The sequence below is a fragment of the Larimichthys crocea genome, unplaced genomic scaffold (assembly GCF_000972845.2).
Source record: "Larimichthys crocea isolate SSNF unplaced genomic scaffold, L_crocea_2.0 scaffold83, whole genome shotgun sequence".
Taxonomy (NCBI): domain Eukaryota; kingdom Metazoa; phylum Chordata; class Actinopteri; family Sciaenidae; genus Larimichthys; species Larimichthys crocea.
This window is the reverse complement of record NW_020860930.1, coordinates 324,158-345,628: the sequence shown is the minus strand read 5'-3', so window position 1 is coordinate 345,628 and position 21,471 is coordinate 324,158. Positions and strand designations below refer to the sequence as shown.

At 48.2% G+C, this 21,471-nt stretch overlaps 1 protein-coding gene and 1 long non-coding RNA gene across 2 annotated transcripts; one reads left to right on the top strand and one right to left on the bottom strand.

Annotated features, from left to right (window-relative positions):
- The first annotated feature begins 83 nt into the window (after window positions 1–83).
- Window positions 84–2,418, top strand: LOC113745548 (uncharacterized). Its single transcript, XR_003462185.1, has 2 exons — window positions 84–173; window positions 2,262–2,418. It is a non-coding gene; the product is annotated as an uncharacterized LOC113745548 (long non-coding RNA).
- Window positions 2,419–2,722: 304 nt separating this feature from the next.
- LOC104928154 (wings apart-like protein homolog) lies at window positions 2,723–20,678 on the bottom strand. Its single transcript, XM_019269033.2, has 20 exons — window positions 20,335–20,678; window positions 19,352–19,857; window positions 16,180–16,918; window positions 14,572–14,960; window positions 14,188–14,315; window positions 10,425–10,520; window positions 10,178–10,348; window positions 9,967–10,103; window positions 9,734–9,845; window positions 9,394–9,639; window positions 8,927–9,038; window positions 8,735–8,832; window positions 8,375–8,451; window positions 6,404–6,540; window positions 6,152–6,267; window positions 5,367–5,540; window positions 4,807–5,041; window positions 4,628–4,716; window positions 4,433–4,528; window positions 2,723–4,151 (listed from the first exon to the last, which is right to left on the bottom strand). The coding sequence occupies exons 2-20, from the start codon at window positions 19,833–19,835 to the stop codon at window positions 4,086–4,088; spliced, it is 3,702 nt and encodes a 1,233-aa protein (XP_019124578.1). The 5' UTR covers window positions 19,836–19,857; window positions 20,335–20,678; the 3' UTR covers window positions 2,723–4,085.
- Between the last annotated feature and the right edge of the window lie 793 nt (window positions 20,679–21,471).

Below are 21,471 nucleotides of genomic sequence, written 5' to 3'. Positions count from 1 at the left end.
ATGTGCTAGATTTCAATTTAATCCCACCCAAAAACCCACCCCCATAATCCCACCCCAACAATCCCACCTCCACCAACCCACACCACTCAGCCTCTGCTCCTACGTAGAAGGAAATCAATCTATGTACAAGAACTATGTACAAAAAAAAAAAGCTCTTCCATTCATTCTTCCAGGTCTGTGAATAAGCTCTTGTAAACTTAAAAAAACAAAACGGGGGAGTGTGTGTGTGTGTGTGTGTGTGTGTGTGTGTGTGTGTGACACATTAACTGGATGTTTGATGACACGCGTCGAACTTTTACAACCGATGAACTTCAAACTGAAAAACAGAGAAAAGAACAAACGTCTGCCAGACGTCACTTCTTCAGTTCGTTTAAGTGCCACTGATGTTTTTTCATATTCGATATTTCCTCTGCGATTCAACACTTCCAACGTTGCGTCACTTTCTGAGAACTCGTGCGACACCGAGCGCTTCGTTCATCCTTAATTATCTTCTTTTTTAAAGGAGTCGACTGATTTTACTCTAAGCTGTTGTGTTGTGTGTGTGTGTGTGTGTGTGTGTGTGTGTGTTGTGTTGTGTGTGTGTGTAGAGCTATAATGAAAGGCATTATGGGACATGTAGGATCCAGTGTTTTTTTTTTTTTTGGCATTTCACCTTCTTTAAAAAAACATTTAATAAAATAAACTTTTTATCTACTCGCAGCCACATTTTTCACGAGAGCCCTTTACTAATAACCGACAGTTAAGCATTCATGAGCGTGAGCGCGTACGTGTGATGATGTGATGATGCTGCTGGAGGAGGATGAGACGCGCGTGTCGGGTCACTCACACTCGGATTCGGAATCACGTTTGATCGCAGAAAGAAAACAGTCGACTCTCACAGATCGTATCGACACGAACTCTGATGGCTCGACTCAAAACAACAAGAGGCTCGTCCTCACCCTGGGCCCGGCGCCTCGCTGCCTTGTGCTGAATTGCAACTAGACACAACCTGCACCACTGCACATATCGACGTCGGAAGACGTGACGTATGACACACTGACCACGACGACAGCGACTACTGCCAACACCACAAAAAAACCGACGGGCGTAGTAATGAAAGGACTGGAGGACGACAGGTTCTGGTCCGAGGGTCAGGTCCCACCGAGACCACAAGCTTGATGTGAGTGAGACGGCCTCGATGTTCAAAGTTTCTACTTAAGGTGGTTTCAAAAGATTAAACGACCTCGAGGTCACGGGTGCGTCTGAAAGCGCTGGCATGCGGGAGAAGCACGAGCAATTTAAAGATCCGCTGGTTTGCTGCAGAGGTTGAAGAGGTAACACTTCTGCCTAAATACAACGGGAACCACCTAAAAACAGACCCCATGCCAACTTTCACTTAAAATACCACCTACTTCACAAAAGCCTGCAATCCAGGGCCTGAACTCCTGCCACGCTGCCCTCCGGGGCCAGAACAGAACGATCATACTTTTGATTTATCTGCCTCAAACCGGCCTCCTTCAGACCGAGAGGAGAGGTCAGAGCAGCAAAGAAAGAAGAAGAAGAAGAAGAAGAACACAGCGTGTAGAGCAATTATTTTGGTCAGTAGTTGTTTTTTCTTCTAACCATCGAGTTGTTTTGGCGATTATCAGCTCGGGAGCAGAGCTGAGGGCTGCGAGGCTTCGATGACAGGCTGGAGAAAAAGACAGCTCGACGAGCAGGTGACGGAAGAAGACGAAACTCTGACAGGAAATACATCGAACGCCAGAAAAGGGACGAAGGAAAGAAAATACTGACGTGGACGTATCTTTAAAGAGGCGAGGGGGCGGGGCGACTTCATGACGCCACATTAACGTTCATCTTTGAATAATAATAAAGAGTGGAGGACGGGACGACGTGTGGGCAAAGAAACGCGCTTCACAGTGACTTATCAGAGGTGATGATGATGAAAGGGCTGACAAAGGTGAAGGGAGATGGTGTGTGTGTGTGTGTGTGTGGTGTGTGTGTGTGTGTGTGTGAGACAGGCTTCTCTTAGCAGTGCTCCCGATAGTCAATGATCCTGGAGATGGACTTCTTCCTGCGTGCCAACATGTCACAAGAGGAATGCTCGTACTGTAAAACCATTATAAAGTTGTTATTTTATCGAGAGGGATGGGTTAGTGCAGTGCGGTTCTGTCACATATATTTCACAGTAATAATACTGTATATATTAGCACACTTAAACTTTTATATCCTACCAAAATTGTATTTAAAAAAAAAAAAATCCCTTCCATTCATTCTTCCAGGTCTGTGAATAAAGCTCTTGTAAACTTAAAAAAAACAAACGGGGGAGTGTGTGTGTGTGTGTGTGTGTGTGTGTGTGTGTGTGTGTGTGTGTGTGTGTGTGTGACACATTAACTGGATGTTTGATGACACGCGTCGAACTTTTACAACCGATGAACTTCAAACTGAAAAACAGAGAAAAGGAACAAACGTCTGCAGGCGTCACTTCTTCAGTTCGTTTAAGTGCCACTGATGTTTTTTCATATTCGATATCTTCCTCTGCGTTTCAACATCTTCAACGTCTGCGTCACTTTCTGAGAACTCGTGCGACACCGAGCGGCTTCGTTCATCCTTAATCATCTTCTTTTTTTAAAGGAGCTCGACTGATTTTACTCTAAGCTGTGTGTGTGTGTGTGTGTGTGTGTGTGTGTGTGTGTGTGTAGAGCTATAATGAAAGGCATTATGGGACATGTAGGATCCAGTGTTTTTTTTTTTTTGGCATTTCACCTTCTTTAAAAAAACATTTAATAAAATAAACTTTTTATCGACTCGCAGCCACATTTTTCACGAGAGCCTCTTTACTAATAACCGAACAGAAGCATTCATGAGCGTGAGCGCGTACGTGTGATGATGATGATGATGCTGCTGGAGGAGGATGAAGACGCGCGTGTCGGTTCACTCACACTCGGATTCGGAATCACGTTTGATCCAGCAGAAAGAAAAACAGTCGAGCTCTCACAGAATCGTATCGACACGAACTCTGATGGCTCGACTCAAACAACAAGCAGCAGCTCGTCCTCACCCCTGGGGCCACGGCGCCTCGGCTGCCTTTGTGCTGTAATTGCACATTCACACATTCTCACACACAAAGACACACACACAGACACACACACACACACACACACGAGGGCGGTAAATTGAAAGGACCTGGAGGACGACAGGTTCTGGTCCGGAGGGTTCAGGTCCCACCGAGACACAAAGCTTTGATGTGGAGTGAGACGGCGATCGATTGTTCCAAAGTTTCTACTTTAAGGTGGTTTCAAAAGTTTAAACGACCTCGAGGGTCACTCGGGTGCGTCTGAAAGCGCTCGGCATGCTGGGAGAAGCGCGAGCAATTTAAGATCAGCTGGTTTGCTGCAGAGGTTGAAGAGGTAACACTTCTGCCTAAATACAGACGGGAACCACCTAAAAACAGACCCCATGCCAACTTTCACTTAAAATACCACCTGAACTTCACAAAAGCCTGCAATCCAGCGCCTGAACTCCTGCCACCGCTGCCCTCCGGGGCCAGAACAGATCAATACTTTTGATTTATCTGCCTCAAACCGGCCTCCTTCAGACAGAGAGGAGAGGTCAGAGCAGCAAAAAGAAGAAGAAGAAGAAGAAGAAGAACACAGCGTGTAGAGCAATTATTTTGGTCAGTAGTTGTTTTTTCTTCTAACCACTCGAGTTGTTTTGGCGATTATCAGCTCGGGAGGCAGAGCTGAGGGCTGCGAGGCTTCGATGACAGGCTGGAGAAAAAGACAGCTCGACGAGCAGGTGACGGAAGAAGACGAAACTCTGACAGGAAATACATCGAAACGCCAGAAAAGGGACGAAGAGAAAGAAAAATACTGACGTGGACGTATCTTTAAAGAGGCGAGGGGGCGGGGCAACTTCATGACGCCACATTAATGTTCATCTTTGAAATAATAATAAGAGTGGAGGACGAGGACGACGTGTGGGCAAAGAAACGCGCTTCAGCAGTGACTTATCAGAGGTGATGATGAAGGATGCTGACAAAGGTGAAGGAGATGGTGTGTGTGTGTGTGTGTGTGTGTGTGTGTGTGTGTGAGACAGGCTTCTCTCTAGCAGTGCTCCAGATAGTCAATGATCCTGGAGATGGACTTCTGTCCTGCGGTGCCGACGTCACACTGCAGAGAGAGAGAGTAGAAGTCAGATACTGCATGCACACACACACACACACACACACACACACACACACACACACTAACAGAACCAGGCTCAGCAGCCGGACCGGGTTGGAGCACAGCCTCTGAGACCAACAGGGAATAACGTGGCAGTACCGAGGTGATTGACAGGAGCCAAACCCAGCAGAGAACCACCTCGGCCGGCTGCTGTGTTCACTGTTAGACGGGTTGTGCTCAGGCCCGTGTTCGGCGTCCGGTGCCGCCGGCGTTACGAGGTGACTCACCGTGAGGTTCATGAAGTTGAGGAACTTTTTCAGCATTTCTGTCATGATGGAGAAATCTCCTTTTGGCAGGTTCTCCCTCACAGTAGTCACATTCAACTGGTGAAGAGAGAGACAGTCAGAGACATGACACACACAATATGTTTATTAAATGTGTGTGTGTGTGTGTGTGTGTGTGTGTGTGTGTGTGTGTCTCACCGGGCTCCCCTGACACAGGCAGCCCAGCAGCAGTGCTGTGTATGAGGCCACGATGCTGTCCTCCATGTGCTTCCCTGCATGCTGCAGAGCTGAGAGGAGGAAGACGATGAAGAAGACGATGAAGAATTTTTAATGATTATTTTATGATCTACACGAACATCTGAAGAAATCAAACGCACCTTTGTTGAGGTCCAGCTCCTCGTCCTCCTCGTCCTTCTCCTTCTTCTTGGCGGCGTCCTGTCGGTCCGAGTCATTGTTGTTGTCGTTGGCGTTGTCGTTGGCGACCCACTGGATCTCCCCGCCCGTCTCCTGCCACTCGCCGCTCTGGTCCAGGGGAGGCTTCGGTGGTTCCTTGATGAGGTCGTCCGTCTGCGCCTCGGCCAGGACAGCCGCACGCTCTCGCTGGAGGAAGAGCTGAGGACGAGGACAGACGGGTTAACGTGACAGTCAGTCAAACACCGTCACATCTGTCCACACACGTGTTTTAAATGTGGCTGACAGTCACACACACGGTGAACTCCTGCCGGGCACGTCTCCGTCACATGATGCAGGTCACGTGTTTCAGTAAACATGCCACACTGTTAAACTGTTTTTATGACGTTTGCACATGTGAGTGTTTTATTTTGAAAATCCAGATTCCTTCCCGTCAGCTCGAGCTGCTCAGTGCAGATCGACGCGGTCTGCTCGCGGCGTCTGGATAACACACACACCTGTTCATTTACACTCATGGTTCATTCACCTGGACGAGCGCAGCGATGGCGCTCAGCGGCCCGCTGCTCGTGACGTCCTGAAGCGGAGCGTTCAGCAACACGGTGGAGTTGCAGGGACCCTGACCTCCCTCCATCTCCATCTCCATCAGACAGTACTTGTTCCTGGCACTGTACTCCACCAGGTTGATCAGCAGGCCCAGACCCTGCACACACACACACACACACACACAGTTATAAATCGTCACGTTGCATTTCATTCGAGCGTGATGAAGATTTTTAGTCGGCGTTTTCTGATGCGTGGCTGTGTGAGCTACTGATCCATAGTCAATGTGTTACCTACAGTACAGACGGTCAACAGTCGCCCAGGAGGACGAGCTGAAACTAAGTCACATCGTCTCTGCAGGAAACTGAAGCTTTCACATCACGTCTATCCAACATATCTACACTCTGCTCAGAGCCACCACACAAAATAATTGCCGGAGGTTGTTGGTCGATCTGTTGGCTGGTTAGTGTTACTGTGTTTCAGTCTGGAGGCTTCGGAGAGAGCGATGTAACTGCTCTGGTTCGTCATAAAGGGCAAAATGTCACGTACAGAGCGATCAGTGTTTTGTTTTTTAGGTGTGGAAAATCTGTTTTGTCACCGTCCCCGTCCACAGCAGCACATCGCTCAGTAACACAAACTATCTGCTGTCAGCTGACGTCAATCACTTCCACACAACGAACGATTCATCTTTATGCTTCGAGTCGATTTAATTCAGAACTGGAGTGTGTGAGTGTGTGTGTGAGTGTGTGTGTGTGAGTGTGTGTGTCTCACCAGTACTCGGATGTCGAACCTCTGCTCCTGTGGAAGATACTGAGGGACTTTGAGAACACAGTTCAGAGCAGTCACTATTAAATCTTCTTGTTCTCCTGTCTTCGTGCTGCCCCACTCTGCACACACACACACACACACACACACACACACACACACACACAGGTTAATACACAGGAGTACACACTGAAATCCAGCACAGGTCATGAATGAAGTGTGTTTTAAATCCGTGTGTGTGTGTGTGTGTGTTCTAACCGTTGTCATGAGTCAGGTTGAGCAGGACTCCTATGATGGCCCTCATACAGTCCTCCACTGCTTTGCCCACCACGGCTCCGTCTGAGTTCAGCTCTCTGCTGTAACGCTGGATCATCTCCTCACACCTGCTCAGCGCCCTACAGACGAGGAGGAGAGACGAGGAGGAGAGACGAGGAGGAGAGACGAGGAGGAGAATAAATAAAAACGTTAAAGAGACGAACACCTACAACACAGACTTACTTCATCGACACAAACAAAGATTTAGTCGTAGGTTTTATTATCAAATGTTTGTTTTTAGCTCAGCTTCATCACGTCACCGACTCAAACAAACAGAGTTTCACAGTCACTACTCAGGGGATTCAGATGACATCTGGATCGATCTCAACCTGACCGTCCTCTTTCCTTTTCTACTCCATCATCACACAGAGCAGCATTCAGGACACACACCAACACACACACACTGAGGCCGGCTGCAGCAGCAGCAGCAGAAGGGGTGAAGCAGGTCAGCCGCCTGAATTAAATAACTAGATTAAATCTAATGACGGCGGAGTCTGAACGCCAGGACGGAGCGAGAGGAAGGAAAGAAAGGAAGGAAAGAGGAGGGTGGTGTAAAAATGAAATGAAGGACGAGAGTTCAGGGAGGAGCGATGAAAGAAAAAAAACGAACCAACGATCCTCGTCAGAGATTATCGTGTGTGTCGAGGAAAAGGTTTGGCTGCTGCCCAGATGCAGACAAGCAATAGGACTGTGTGTGTGTGTGTGTGTGTGTGAGTGTGAGTGAGAGTGAGAGTGTGTGTGGATTATTGAATTAGTCCTGCAGACAGCTGAAACACTCGGAGAGGCAGAGGGCTGGTTTGGGTTGAAACAATGAGGGCAGAAGTGAGTGTGTGAGTGTGTGTGTGTGTGTGTGTGTGTGTGTGTGTGTGTGTGTGTGTGTGTGTGTGTGTGGTTGAGGTGCTGCTCTCTCGCTCACCCTGTGGTTTTGGGGGTTAATCGAGTTAGTGCAGAGGACAGCTGAGCGCTCAGACTGAGGCCTGTGTCGCCCGCTCATACAGCAGCTCTTTGTTGACCCATTAAGCCTTCATCATCATCATCATCATCATCATCTTCATCATCATCATCATCTTCATCATCATCATCATCACCACACACCACCCTAACTGCAGACCTTGAGTTATGGGGGCGGAGGTCCGGTCAGGCAGAGGGTGAAGGAGGCGGAGCGAGAAGGTGAAGTAACCCAGGACTGATACAGTGTTTATATTCAGATTATTAGTTTTTATTCTCTGCCTGCTCGTGTGTGTGTGTGTGTGTGTGTGTGTGTGTGTGTGTGTGTGCGCATCCGCCTGCAGTTCATGGTTTTATCATATTGATGATTTCATTCTTGATTACCTCGGGGTTGAACATTATTATTAATCTGACTGTTTTATGCCAACTGCTTCCTCTTGCCCAAGTTTTCTCCGTAGATCGTCTTATTAAAGAAAACGCTCAGACGGTAATGAAACACGCGGAGTGATAGAGGTGGAGAGGAAAGGTGCAGGTGGATGACTGATGCAGAACTCAGAGACAGAGATCCAGTTTAGTTTCTCATCACCGGACATGAGCCATGATTATTTCTAATGGGAAAGCAGCCACATCTGGACAAACTAACTGTATGTGCCTGAAACACTCGAGGACAAAGACACAGAATGACGGAGAAGACACACACACACACACACACACACACGCACACACACACACACACACACACACACACACTCTCTCAGTCTGTCTGCTGACGCTGTGAACGGTGAAGGTCGAGGTCAGAGGTCAAAGATCAGCGCTGTGACTGACAGGATGTCACGAGTAGGAAATTGAACAACAAAACCCTGAAAATGATTCACATAATAACCACACACACACACAGACAGACACACACACACACACACACACACACACACACACACACACACACACACACACACACACACTCACTTTGCAGAGGAGATGATGAGTGATGAGTCTTTGTAGGCGATCAAGTAGCTCTGGTTCTCCGGGTTATGGACCGTCACCTGCAGGTAAACAAACATCGTCATCATTAACGATGCGGACAAAGTTCATCAGGTCAGATCATCAACAGGAAGTGCAGACGGACTTTTTATTTCAGGGAATAAGTCACGTCAGAGTTTAAACCGAGTCTCGCTGTGGTCACTACGCTTCCAGCATGTTACGTTTTTTTAAGGTTTGTGCAGATATCCGGGGACATCCTCCATCGCCCCCGCGTGTTTGTGTCATGTTGAAGATGACATGCAGGAAACACGGCACGTTCATCTAGACACCGGTCGGGTCACTTACACTCTCCAACACCCGTAAACACCTCTCGGCTCCCCACAGGGACGACACCAGCTTCTCCTTGTCGTCCTCCTGGTTTAAGTTATTGACACACTCCTTCACTGTGGAGACACAAATCAACACGGGGACAGAATCAGAAACCAGATGCGTTGCTGTCATTATTTCTTCCAGATATTTCGAGCGATCATGTTGAACCTTTATCCACGATGTGGTCCAGTCCTCCCAGCAGCCGTAGCTCCTCTTTGAACCAGTCTCCCGCTCGCTTTGAAGTCAGAGACAGTAATGTCTCCATGGCTAAGTGACCCGTCTGCAGGGAGAGAGGAGAGACAACAGGAGCATCAGCGATGACCAGCAGGGGGCAACTCAAAGTCTGATTGCATCGAGATGATTTATCGGCGCCCACCAGCTCCGAGCTCTCGACGCCACACGCTCGTGTTAGCTCCAAAAACCACCACAACCTGATATTTACTGTTTCAGATCACATACAGATCTTCAGCTCTGGTGGAGCTGCTCGAAATATCTTGACACAGGTGGGAGGCTGTGAGTCACCCTGACTGAAGAGCTGCTGTAAGAATCATTAGTCAGTGTCGAAATGCTGTTTAGCGTTGACGTTTCGAGCTCTGCACGAACAACATGACATCAAAATGATCCGTGATCTGTACCGTTATGTTCTGCAGGTCCAGGTGTTTGTTGTGCACGGTGTCACAGAGCTTCCTGATCTTCTCCTTCATCTTGGCGATCTCCCTGGCGCTGAACTGAGCGCTGGTGTCCGCCACGGCAGCGGTGCCCTGGTCTTGGTCCAGCTCCAGCAGTCGGATCATCAGGTCCAGACATGACCGGTCCAGATCCATGTTCAAGCGGTCTCTGCTGAGGATGTACATGAGAGACGCCGTGCACAGAGCCAGATTCTGCAGAGAAGAAAGATAAGAGACATAAACGGTGCTGCTCAGACTGTGTCCACCAGGAGGAGAGTGAAGGTGTGTTTGAATCGCGTGTGTTTACCGTGTGCTGCGGGGCGTCGTTGAGTGTTTTGAAGACCTGAGCCACCTTCCCTCGGGCCCTGAGGTGCATCCTGAAGCTGGGCATGGCACAGCGTGTCGCCAGGCTGATCACACTGGAGGAATGGTGAAGACGACATCATTTATGTTGTTTAAATACTTTACACATGAAGTCTGAGGAGCTGAAGGTTAGGGTGCGCTTCCTTCCCTTCAGGGGGTGTGCTGGCTGGTTCTTACCTAAGGCAGCGTGTGTTGAGAGGTTGTCCACTCTTCAGACCGGTAGCCAGATATTCAAAGTCGTCGGTGAACTCCTGGTTCTCACCGAACTCCACCACGTCATTGAAGTGCTTCACGTGCTGAACGACTGTATACAGCTGGAAAACACAAAGGCGGGGTGAGCGAGAGGAATAGTTCAAAAAATAAAAAGTGCAGTTGTGCAGTGTTTTACCTCCTTGTGCTCCTTGCGGCATTTGAGTGCAGTGACGGTGTCCTGGTAGAGATCCGTGGGGAGGGTGACACACTTGGTGACCTTGGGTGGAGGTGGAGGAGCCTTAAAGACTCCGTCATCCTTCGGAGCATCGGAGGTCTGCTTACTGGATCCTCCTGCTGAGATCGGTGCCTGGAAAGATCAAAAATATGTGTGCGTTAGAAATAAATATGATGTGAGGAGCATTTAACGCAGAGCGGGTGCTTACAGGAGTCGTCTGTGACCGCGAGAAGAAAGATGGAGGTGGCTCCTCCTCGTTCTCCAGCGTCCAGTGTCTGGCGTTGTACACAGCTTTGGTGGGAGACTGCAACATGAACACACACATACAACATGAGCGAATGTGAGAGAGTTTAATGAAGAAATCACACGGCACAGCTGGTTTGTGTTTGTAACACCGTCATCATGACGTGTTTTTTATTCTGCAGCAGCTTCTTCGTCTCTTCATCTTTGTTATGTATATTTAAAACGAGTGATTAGAAAAGTGTCAAAATTTAAAAAATACGATGGTACGCGATGCTCCTTAAACTCCGCGATGGTGACGAACGTTTGTTAATGTCAGTGTGCCGAACTGCTCTGCATGAATACAGTCTGATGTACAGACATATGAGCAGGCGGTGTCTTTAAACTCAGTTGACTGTATGAATGAAAAACTTCCACGGGACCATCCAGCTCTTCTTAAAATCTTTGATAAATTCATAATTTCTCGTGAACTCGACGAGAACGGAGGTTTGCAGACAAACAGATGAAGAGAGGAAGAAGAAGAAACCAGGAGAACTGGATGCACATTAAACTGGTGAGAGTCCGCCAGCACTGATCAAACAGCAGGACACACACACACACACACACTGTCATCCTTGGCTTGTCTCCTGTCCTTTCTATATATTTTTGCCAAACCTGTGGTTGGTGGTTGCCGGGGTATTCATAATGAAAAACAAAAGAGGGAAAGAAAAGAGAGAGCTGGCTGCGGAGCGGAGCGCTGAGGGAGGCGAGGGGGGTTCAGCACCGCAGGGTTAATAAGCAGAGACAAAAGAGGAGTTTGGGAATGAGCTGGAACACCAACACACCGAATTAAAGCCTCCTGCAGTAATCTGAATGACACAGACGGACACCTACCACCACCCGCCCCGCCCACCCGCCGCTAAGCAGCATGGCAGCGAGTGAAGGAGGAAGGTGGGCTGCTCCTGGCATGGCGGGGCGAACTCCCCGAGGACGGACAGTGAGGTCATGTCTGTGGCTCTGAGAAAACAACTCCCTGATGATGTCATCATCAACCAACGTTTTACAAACTATACTTATTGTCTCCGATAATGGCCGATGTCGCAGCGCTTCCACTGGTCTTGCCGGCGTTGTAAACCATAACTCAGTGCATGAGCTGACCGCTGCAAGACGCCCAGTCCGTCCTGAGACTGAGCCAACAGCTTTGCCAACCGCTGGCAAGAAGCCAACGCCGGCGCGCTGGCCGGACTACAGGAGGTGAAACTGTTGGGAGAGTCAAACCTCTACATGAAAATATCCGGATATCTGCTCTTTATTCCATCATTATTAGACGTTACCTCAGACCTCTGGTTACAACCAAAAGAGAGTAAACACATCGGGCCAGTCAAATCTAACTGACGTGTGTCCATAACAGACACAGCACAGAGAGAAGGGACGGCTGACGCACATCGTCTTTGTTCACTCGTGGATCTTGACCCCTCCAACGTGGCGGCCGTGCTGACATACAGCACGCTTCCCTCGAGTCCAGAAGGACGTGAAGTAAAAAAGTACAGAACTGTTTAGGTACCGAAACAAGATGAACGAATGAGTAATGAACAGAACGTCATTTCTTCTTCTCTTTCCTTGTGGGACGACAAAAACAAATTAACGCTCCTCCAGTGGAGAGAGCCACGCTGCAGCTGTGCAGAGGGTCACTGAGGTCGAGTAATAACTGTTCGTCCCATAAATAATAAACCCAACACGTCTCCTAAATATGGATGAGTCCATCCGGGCGCTGTCATTACGGTAACATCTAATGTCTCCACCGACACAGTTTACTGTAATTGGGGCAGAGTTTTGATAAGTCCTCCGTAGCCTGGTCACTTCCACCGGCTGTTGTTTTTATAATGAGCTCAACTCGGCGCTCACTCTCAATTATGTGAACTGAAGATGGAGCGAGAGGAGGTCTATTAGAACGGAGGGAGGAGGGGGGAGAAGATTATTCGGGGGGGGAGGTAAAAAGTAACGGCAGAGTGTTCAGGAGGAAGAGACGGAGACAGACGAGAGGGAGGAAAGTTATTGAGAGAGTCGGGGCATGAAACGAGAGAGAAAATGAGAGAGTACATTAAGTACGTTATTACAGTCCTATGGGCGATGAGTGCTCTGCTGTGGGTACATGCAGGAAATGAACTTTACATTTGGCACTTGAGAACAAAGATTTCTCTGCTGAGGTTCACGGACAGGAGTCAGACTTCAGACGCAATGTTGAAAAGTTTCAAACAAAGAGCGATGCACTGAAGTAACCAGCTCTCTGCACCAATGACTGACTGACAATGACTCAACTCGACTTAACGTGACTTATATCAGGTCAGTTTAACATTCATCAAGATGTTATTTGAGTCTGTGAAACCAAATAACTGAATTGAAATAAATTATTTTCTTTCTGTTGGAGATTATATGGAAGCTGTGATATAGAAACCAGAGGCGATGACTTATTTAAACTCATTTAAATCAACAAATTAGTCCTCCTAATTACGGCTACAATCATGCATCACCTTTCCAAACGCAGTCCATAAATGCTGCGAGCTGAAAAGAACATTTAACAAGCAGCTGTGAGGAAGAGAGGCCTCGCATGGCAACACTGCGCCGAGATTCAATTAACAACGTTCCTGCAGCAGAACGCGGCAGTAAAAAAATCTGATTATCAACTCAAAGTTTTCACCTGATGTGGCTTTAATCAGAGAGATTCATGGGAGAGCAAAACACAGACTGACGAGTTACTTAAGACTCGCATTTCTGCTGGTCCGGACCGATGACATCGATCGGTCTGTGCTATAAAAAGAGTCCGACATCCAGTCAGCACAGTCTGAGAGCCGAGGAGTGACGGGCCATTAGCACGCTGATAAATAAAAGAGATGTTCAAAGACGAGTCGATTCATCCAACCACAAAACCAGAGGAGGAGGGAGAATCTCTTTCTTGTCAAATCCAGGACTCGTAAAAATGTCCTAACCATCCGTGGTGGACTTACCGCACAGCTGCAGGAGCCACAGAGACGCCTGATGTCCACCATGTTTTAAGGAAAACGTGTGTCATGGAGAAGAACTACATTACCCACAATCCTAAGAGAGCCGTTGCCATGGAAAGGTTTACAGCACCCATGAATGACAAGTACACAAAACAAACTTCAGTGTAGTACAACACTATTGTTAATAGAAAGTAGGGAATTTTCAAAGTTGGAAACTTTCCATGGGAATAAACGGGAATAAACCAGGAATTTACAAAACAGAAGTTTGGCCCTTAACAGGGGAAAAATATATTTTATCATTATCTCGACTAAAACAACCAGATTTCATGCAGGTACACTTGAATATCGCACGCACACAGCACACTGCTTACTGCAGGGCTGATGAGGCCACGCCCCCTACCTGCACAGGTGATTTCTGTACCTGGACCACACTTCAATGTCTGCGTATGACTAAACTAAATGTTTAGATTTATGTCTGGATATGATCCAGTTTGTTTAAATTACCACCAATTTACAGGTAATTCACATAAATTTCCATAATTCCCATAACAGAGTTTCCAATTTGGAATATTTCCAAAATTCCCCAGCCTAACTTCTCATGGAAAGTTTCCAGAAATTTACTGGTAACTTTCCGCCCCTTTGAAACCCTGATACAAAGACTATGAGGGTCAAATTGAAGAGGATGATGACGTTTTCTACACTGTGTGTGTGTGTGTGTGTGTGTGTGTGTGTGTGTGTGTTGTGTCTGACCTTTTTCTGTGCGCTGAAGATCCTCCGGAAGGAATCGGGGTTCTTCTCGGTCGCTTTGCCCTGAGGCGGTCTCCTGGTGGGGGGCCCAGCCACCACTCTGAGGCCTTCTTCTGAGAAGTCCAGGACGTCTGCAGACAAGCCAGACGATCTTTACTTCCCTGCTCTGTGAGATCTATGCTCACACTTATCGGGTGAAATGTCAACACATTCTTTCTGACTACAGAACTCATGTAGTTTAGAGGGGACGTGCAGCTCTGTGCTATTTAACTGCAGCACAGTCCCGTGGCGTCCTTCAGACCGGATGGTTCAGAGGACGAAGGAGGAGACATGGGAGGTTAGTGCTGTGTGTGTGTGTGTGTGTGTGTGTGTGTGTGTGTGTTTTACCTGATCGTATCCTGCTTTCCTGCCTCTCAGAGTACTTCTTGTTCTCCTTGACTGCCGGTCTTTCGCGAACTTCCAGCCTCTCAAACGGATCCGGCGGTTCATAATCTGGTGTTTCGTAATCTGGTATCTCTTCCGCGGTAACCACCGGGGTTACCTTGGCGACGGCAGCCTTCTTGGCCCTCCTCCTCTGTTTAGAGCCGCCGTCGTCGTCGCCTTCATCGGCGCCATCACTGTCGCTCATGTCATCAAAGCCGAAGTATTTGATCTTGTAACTGGAGCCGCCGTCTGCGCTGTCTGCGCCGCTGTCCTCCTGACGCACGTCTGCGTCCTCGAAGCCGAACAGGTCCAGCTTGCTGTCCTTCTTTGACTTGGTCTGGGTCTGCCTGAACCTGAGGACAGGTACGCATCAAGACAAACGTGGTTTACATCCTGCAGCCATCGAAAAGACAAACCTGGTTTGTGAATTTCAAAACTTAAACGATGACGGCATCCGTTTTTTGTTTCACCATCGGCGAATGTGAAAGAGCAACGTGTCAAAGTTTAATGAATTCTTCCCTGCTGAGGAAACAAATCTGCTAATTAAACTTTTGTTTGAGGACATCGTGTGTCTCACCTTAATGTGTGACCACGGCTCGTTTTCACCCAAATAAAATGACTGTGAATTTGTCGTCTTTGGCAAAATGAGACCAAAATGAAACATGCTTTCACCTGGAGCCTCGTGCAGAGATGAAAATATGCAAAAGACGTACGTGAAGTGACAATCTCCAAAAATACTTCACAGAATGAGAAACTGTCCCTGCGCACGCACGCACGCACGCACGCACACACCTTTCATTTGCCTGATTCATACCTGTTTCCATCAAGTTATTCAGTGAAACCGTTCAGAACACAGACGGATGAAATCTGATGTTTAGATTTCCCCTCAAGCAGCTTTAAGGTCAAAATCAGCTGATCAGAGTATCATCACTCTATCATCACTCTATCATCACTCTATCATCACTCTATCATCACTCTATCATCACTCTATCATCACTCTATCATCACTCTATCAGTTTGTTCCAGTTATTTCTGAAGCTATACGATGTTTGTAATTCACAGATGTGACGTGTTTCTTCTCGCAGCTGTTCTACTCAACGTTTCAGACTCCACCAGAACCGCCTCGGCCCCGCAGCTGTTCTGCTTTTGACAGACACAGCGACCCGCCGGCGTTGATCGGCACAGAGCAGCTCGAGCTGACAGGAAGTCAGACACAGAAACAGCATAGAGAAGCTGGTAGTTTTTCAAAATAAAACTTCAGATCGTAAAAACAATTAAACTACGCAGATTATTTAAAACACGGTTGCGGCCGCAGCGTGACGGAGACGTGCCCGGTGGAGTTTTAGTGTTAGTCGACTGAGATTCTTCAAGTTTAAATGAATATTTGGTATTGTTGGAAACTCAAACCTGCAGTAGAAGTGGGAGACGGTCTATTTAGTGGCTGTACTTGAGCTTTCAATCATAGAACATGACCTTCAGCTGTTCAAACTATCTATTTCCAAATTAAAAGAATAAACTCTGCCTCCCTCTTTGCTTTTATAAAGTATGTGAGAAAAGGCCTCAGCGCTCCACCTCGTGTTTTGTTGTTCCGTCTTCTTCCGCTGCCATCCCACCTCTCCCAGCTCCGTCGTAGTGCCGGACCCAGCACCGCTGCTCCCGCTAGAGGGCGCCGCATCAGTGCTAAACTCCTCCACTCCTCGGTCCTGGATGGTGACGTTACACATCGACACTGAAGAAGGGTGCAGCACCGTGTAGTCCCTCGTCCTGCCCCGTCCCCGTCCCCCTCCACCACCCGTCGTCTTATTACTGCTGTCAGATGTGGATTTGGGAGGATCTGTGCCAAAAACTGCGCTGGAGTCCGAGGCTTTGCCAGAGCCCTGCTTGGTGGGCCTCCTGTACGTCCGACAGTTCGAGTTTCTTACAAGTGACGGGGAGGACGATGTCTGGGTGTAGTCTGACGTCTCCACAAGGAAGTCCGAGTCGCCCCCGAGGTCCTCGCTCTCGCTGGGGCTCTGGAGCCGTGGAGGAGAGGGAGGCTTCTCGTGCCGGGTCTGCCCTACATCACAGCTGCCCACGGTGACGCCCGCCGTGACCCAAGAGAGCGTGGGGGCCGGGTTGCGAGGTTCCTGGCTCGGCGAGGGCGGACGGAGACCCATGATGGCATCCCAGGAGTCGTAGGTGGACTCCGCCTTGGAGCCCGTCTTTAGGGTGGTGGTCTGTGCCAGGGGCTTCTTGTCGCTCTCAGAAGCGTTTTGGTACCACGAGTAGCTGTGCTGGTTCTCTGACAACGAGGAACTCTGCTGGGACTTCCCTGTGGACGAGGAGAACAGACCGTCACACAAACTCCTGAAGTTAGTATGAAATATAATCACACACAGCAGCTGTGAGTCAGAGCGTCACATGACGACACAGACCTCATGATGATACACCAAATCCAGCTGAGAATAACAATTAATAATTAACTGGCATAATAAACATGATTCATATTTAATAGTTTATTATTGTGAAGTCCTCCCCTCAGTCAGGCTCTACTTTAATATTCAATCAAATCTCCAATGATCAATAACATAGAACACACAGAAGCTGAAGTCATGCTGCTGTTAGAGTCTGACAGCTTTGAATGGAGGAGCTGTTTAAGGCCTCCACAGTCGAGCTGGGAGCTTCATGTGCTGCTTTTTCCATTTGGTGCAAACTTATTTCAGAATTTAACGAGTTTCAAACACCTGTCTTCTTTCTGTCAGCTGACCTTTTTTTAAACCAATCAAATTCACTCGTGCTGCAGCGGAACGACGGTGAAGCGACACAGTTTGTTTGCAGAACGATGTAAATAAAACGATTGCACCATTTCAAAAAGCCTCTTTACAGCATGAAAGCAGGTCACACACACACACACACACACACACACGGGTTATTAGCGCCCCCGTGGCCACTTCTGCCGCCCCTGATAACAAACAGCCGACAACACGTGAGCCGCCGCTCTGAGCACAGACAGGAAACTGCTTCACGGTGCAGCATCAAAGAATGTGACGGAGCTGCGGTGACGGTGTGTGAGCGGAGCAAAGACTAGAAAGTAGACCAGGTCGCTACTCCACCAACCGCTTCCCTCTTTGTGTTCAACACATGCAGTTATTACGTAACACCACGACACGTTTAAGGCCTGTGGGTTAACGTGGGACATCCTGAAGTCCTCAGGCTGTCTCTGCTCAAAGGTTTCATGATCTGGTCTCAGGTTCTGGGTCCACGATGACACCACGGCGGCAGCCAAAACAGACGACTCCCACTCAGATGAGTGAACGCGGGCTTTGTCGTGGACCCATTCCATTCCTCTGAGAATTAGTCCAATCCTAAATATAGTCCAGACACACAGACACCTGAAGACCTGTCGCTCAAAGCGATTAAAGACGTCACACCCTGATGGCAGAAACGCAGGTAAACTCTGATTTTGTTGCCTCGGCTGGTCTGTTGTTTTAAACGATGACACGATGGAGGCCTGTCAGCTCCAACATCATCCTCCACACTGCTCATCACACCGAGCAGACTCAGTCCAGGCGATGAGAAAAGGATCCGGATCAACGCAGAGAGCGGTGACACCTCGGGAACAGTTTGGAAACAAGATGAGACTTGATGTCGGGGTGTGTCCCGGCTCATGAGGAGGAGTGTGAGCACAGAGTACTGCTACGGTGGTCCCAGCGTCTTATGACAACATCAAACTCAAGGACCAAACACAGCGCAGCTAGGGACTCAGATCAAGGTTAACTACTGATACAACACTGAGAATATTTTTAGAATAGAGAACTTGATATACAAACATTAAGTTCAGCTTCTGAAACTTTCATATTCATAAACTTTACGGGTTTCAAGGACCTGTGGGAACCATGACACAGCTGATATCATCGCCATGTTCAGACCACAGCTATCCTCCAGTGTCTCCGCTGTGCAGCACGTCAGAGCTGGACTGTCACGTGACCTCGTGGATCATCACTTTCTTTTGTGGCAGCGATGCACGTCTCTAAAAAAGGTGTTTTACAAACTGCAGCAGGAGGAGAGCCAAACTGTAAACAGCTGCTGAGAAATGTGACCGCCATCAAGAGGAGGCGACCGCCGTGGCTCACGTCATTAACTGCAACCACCAGCTTCTGTTTATTCCCCTCTCAATCACAACGAGGAGGTCTGACAGCTGCCGGACGAAGAACCAATATTCGAGTATATGAAATCAGAAACATGAAACCATCTCCTCACTCTGTAATGATGCAGTAATAATGACGTTTTTCCCAGCGTAGTTTCCTGTGTGAACGCTCGGCTCTTCAGCGTCGGCACACTTTATCAAAAGACGTATTTGCTCGTGGATTTGTTCATATTTACTGAGTCAACACGGCCGGCCTCACTGAGCAGATAACGTGAGTTTCAGCTGGACGTCGGTGTCGCGCTCGTTCCCGTGAGTGTTCCAGCACACCGTGGAAGCGGTTGCTCGCCGAGGCGCAGCTCGCTGTTCACTTGGAGTGGCTCGCGTCTCTGGCAGGTTGCCAGCAGCGGTCACGGAAAGCTGAGAGCGAGCGGAGCAGAAAGCAACGCCGCCAGTGACTGTGAGGGGGAAACGACCAGACGGATTTCCCCGATGAGGGGAGGTCAAAGACGAAATCACTGACATCTAAAACTGAAGAAGCACAACAAGCAAAACCACACCACGAACACCTCACCACACCATCGTGGACGATGAGTCCTGAATAAAAACAGTGTGTGTTACCTATGGCAGCGCTGCTGTTGAAGAACCGAGCCGTGTCCACCAGCAGTTTGGGCTGACTCTTGTCGTTACCCAGCCATGACTCCCCTCTAGCGGACGTCAAAGCGTGGGATCCTCCCTGGACGCTCGACCTGCTCCCCAGGTCCAAAGACAGGCCCGGCCTCTCTGCCCGGGGAGGCTCCGCCGAGGACGGCTTGGCGGGGGACGACTTGCTGCTGCTGCGAGACGACACCGGCTTGGATTCCTCGTCGCTGTCGAACCCAAACGGATCCTCAGAGCCGTCTTCGGACTGACGGGGCCTCTTGTAGACCCCCAGGACGGAGTCGTTCTTGGGAGCGCCGGCGCGCTTGGCGCCCACCTTGGCCTTGTAGGTGGTGTCGCCCCATTTGGTGCTGAGGGTGCCTCTCTTGGTGGACAGAACCTCGTCGAACTTGGACGTGCCCTCGCCTCCCTTGCGGCTGTAAGTTTTACCGAATCTGGATGTCATTGTTGCATCTGGGTCATATTCTCTGGAAAACAGAATCAGAGTCACATGGACACGTTCAGATTTAATCTGTAAGCTCACACACTGATCAGCTGGGTCAGCACACACACACACACACACACAGAACCAGAACCTCAGGTCCAGCTTCATGCAGCTCTGTGACACAAACACGGCTAACGTTAGCACCGAGCTAACGGCGCTGAGTTCCCTCTGACGGGAACAGACGAACTAACGCGAACAGAACCGAACCAGCCGGCGGAGGAGAGGCGAACCGGGCCGGTGTGTCGGTTTTAATCACGAACACGAGGCGTGTTTGTGTCACGTACAGAAATAATAACGCTCGCGCTCGTTAGCTCGAGCGTTAGCCGCTAGCCCGAAGCTAACGGCTAACAATAACTACAAACTGACGTCGTCTCGCGCGGCGGACACACAAAAGACGAGCACGCGCCGCTTCCCGGTAACCGTTAACGGCCGGTAACCGTTATCCGCGGTTCACACTCACTTGGTGGAGCTAAAGGGGCCGATCCGCCGCAGAACTCTCTCCGCTGCAGCCCGCCTCAGACGGCCGTTAAACGGGCTCCAGGACCGGGCCTGCTCGGTATAAACAAGGCCGGACAGACGCCCTGACGGCGGGTTGGCGGGCTGTGAACGGAACACACGGAACAGCGGAGGCGGACTGCTGAGGAAAAGAACAGCTCAAGACCCAATCGAACGGAACCAGCTCCGGTTTTCAACCTAAATCGGTCCCGATTGTTTCCTCCGGTTAGACTTCCATTGGACTCCCCCGCTGCGTCAAGCTCACCGGAGGCAGAAGAGCGGGACCGGAACCCGTGTAGGCTGAACTTTCAAAATAAAGGTATAAAGTGACCATGCGTAAAGAACGTTTTATATTATCTATATTATATTTATCTTATATTATATTATATTATATTATATCTATATATTATATTATTCATCCCATCACGGGGAAATGTTCTTGTTACAGCAGCAGAGGAAAGTGTAGCATACACTACAGAATTAGAAAACAACAAAAACACAATAAACAGACAGAAATATCTATAACCTACAATAAACACGAAAAACAATCAACCTTCAAACAGATGAGTACTGAGGATAAAAGTTGCATGATGTATAAAAAAGAGTATTGTAATGTAAAGTGACCATGATACAAATAATAATATTATTTATTTATTTAGCTAAGCCTGCTTGTTTATATACAAAAGGACATTATCAAACCTTGTATTCAATAACGACCCCTTCGTCTACTTATTATTAAATTTCACGTGCATGCATTATTTTATTTAGGCGTTTGGCGGGTTTTTTTTTTCTTCTAGCCTGGTTTTGTTTTGAAAACTATAACCGGAACTACGTCTGTGTAATATTTCGAGTTTCACACAAGTCATCAGTCTTATCATTACGAATGCCGCGTTCAGGTGCTCCTGTCAACCTCGTAAAAACGTGAATTTAGAGCAAAATGAGAATTTAAACATAAATTCGACTCAACAAATTTAATAAAAAAAAAAACATTTATTATCAGAAAGTATGTTTATTATTATAATTGTTATAGAATACTGTTAAAAATATATATACGTTTTATATTTTACACATTATGTGTGAAAAAAACAAAACAATTTTCCAA

Bases quoted from the DNA above. Each gene is read 5' to 3' on its own strand.
- LOC104928154 (XM_019269033.2), bottom strand. From the start codon at position 19,835: ATGACATCCAGATTCGGTAAAACTTACAGCCGCAAGGGAGGCGAGGGC. The intron at 14,316-14,571 runs GTAAAACACACA...GCTTGTCTGCAG, and splicing joins GGAAAGCAGGATACGATCAG to ACGTCCTGGACTTCTCAGAA. The intron at 4,717-4,806 runs GTGCGTTTGATT...TCCTCCTCTCAG, and splicing joins GGAGCTGGACCTCAACAAAG to CTCTGCAGCATGCAGGGAAG.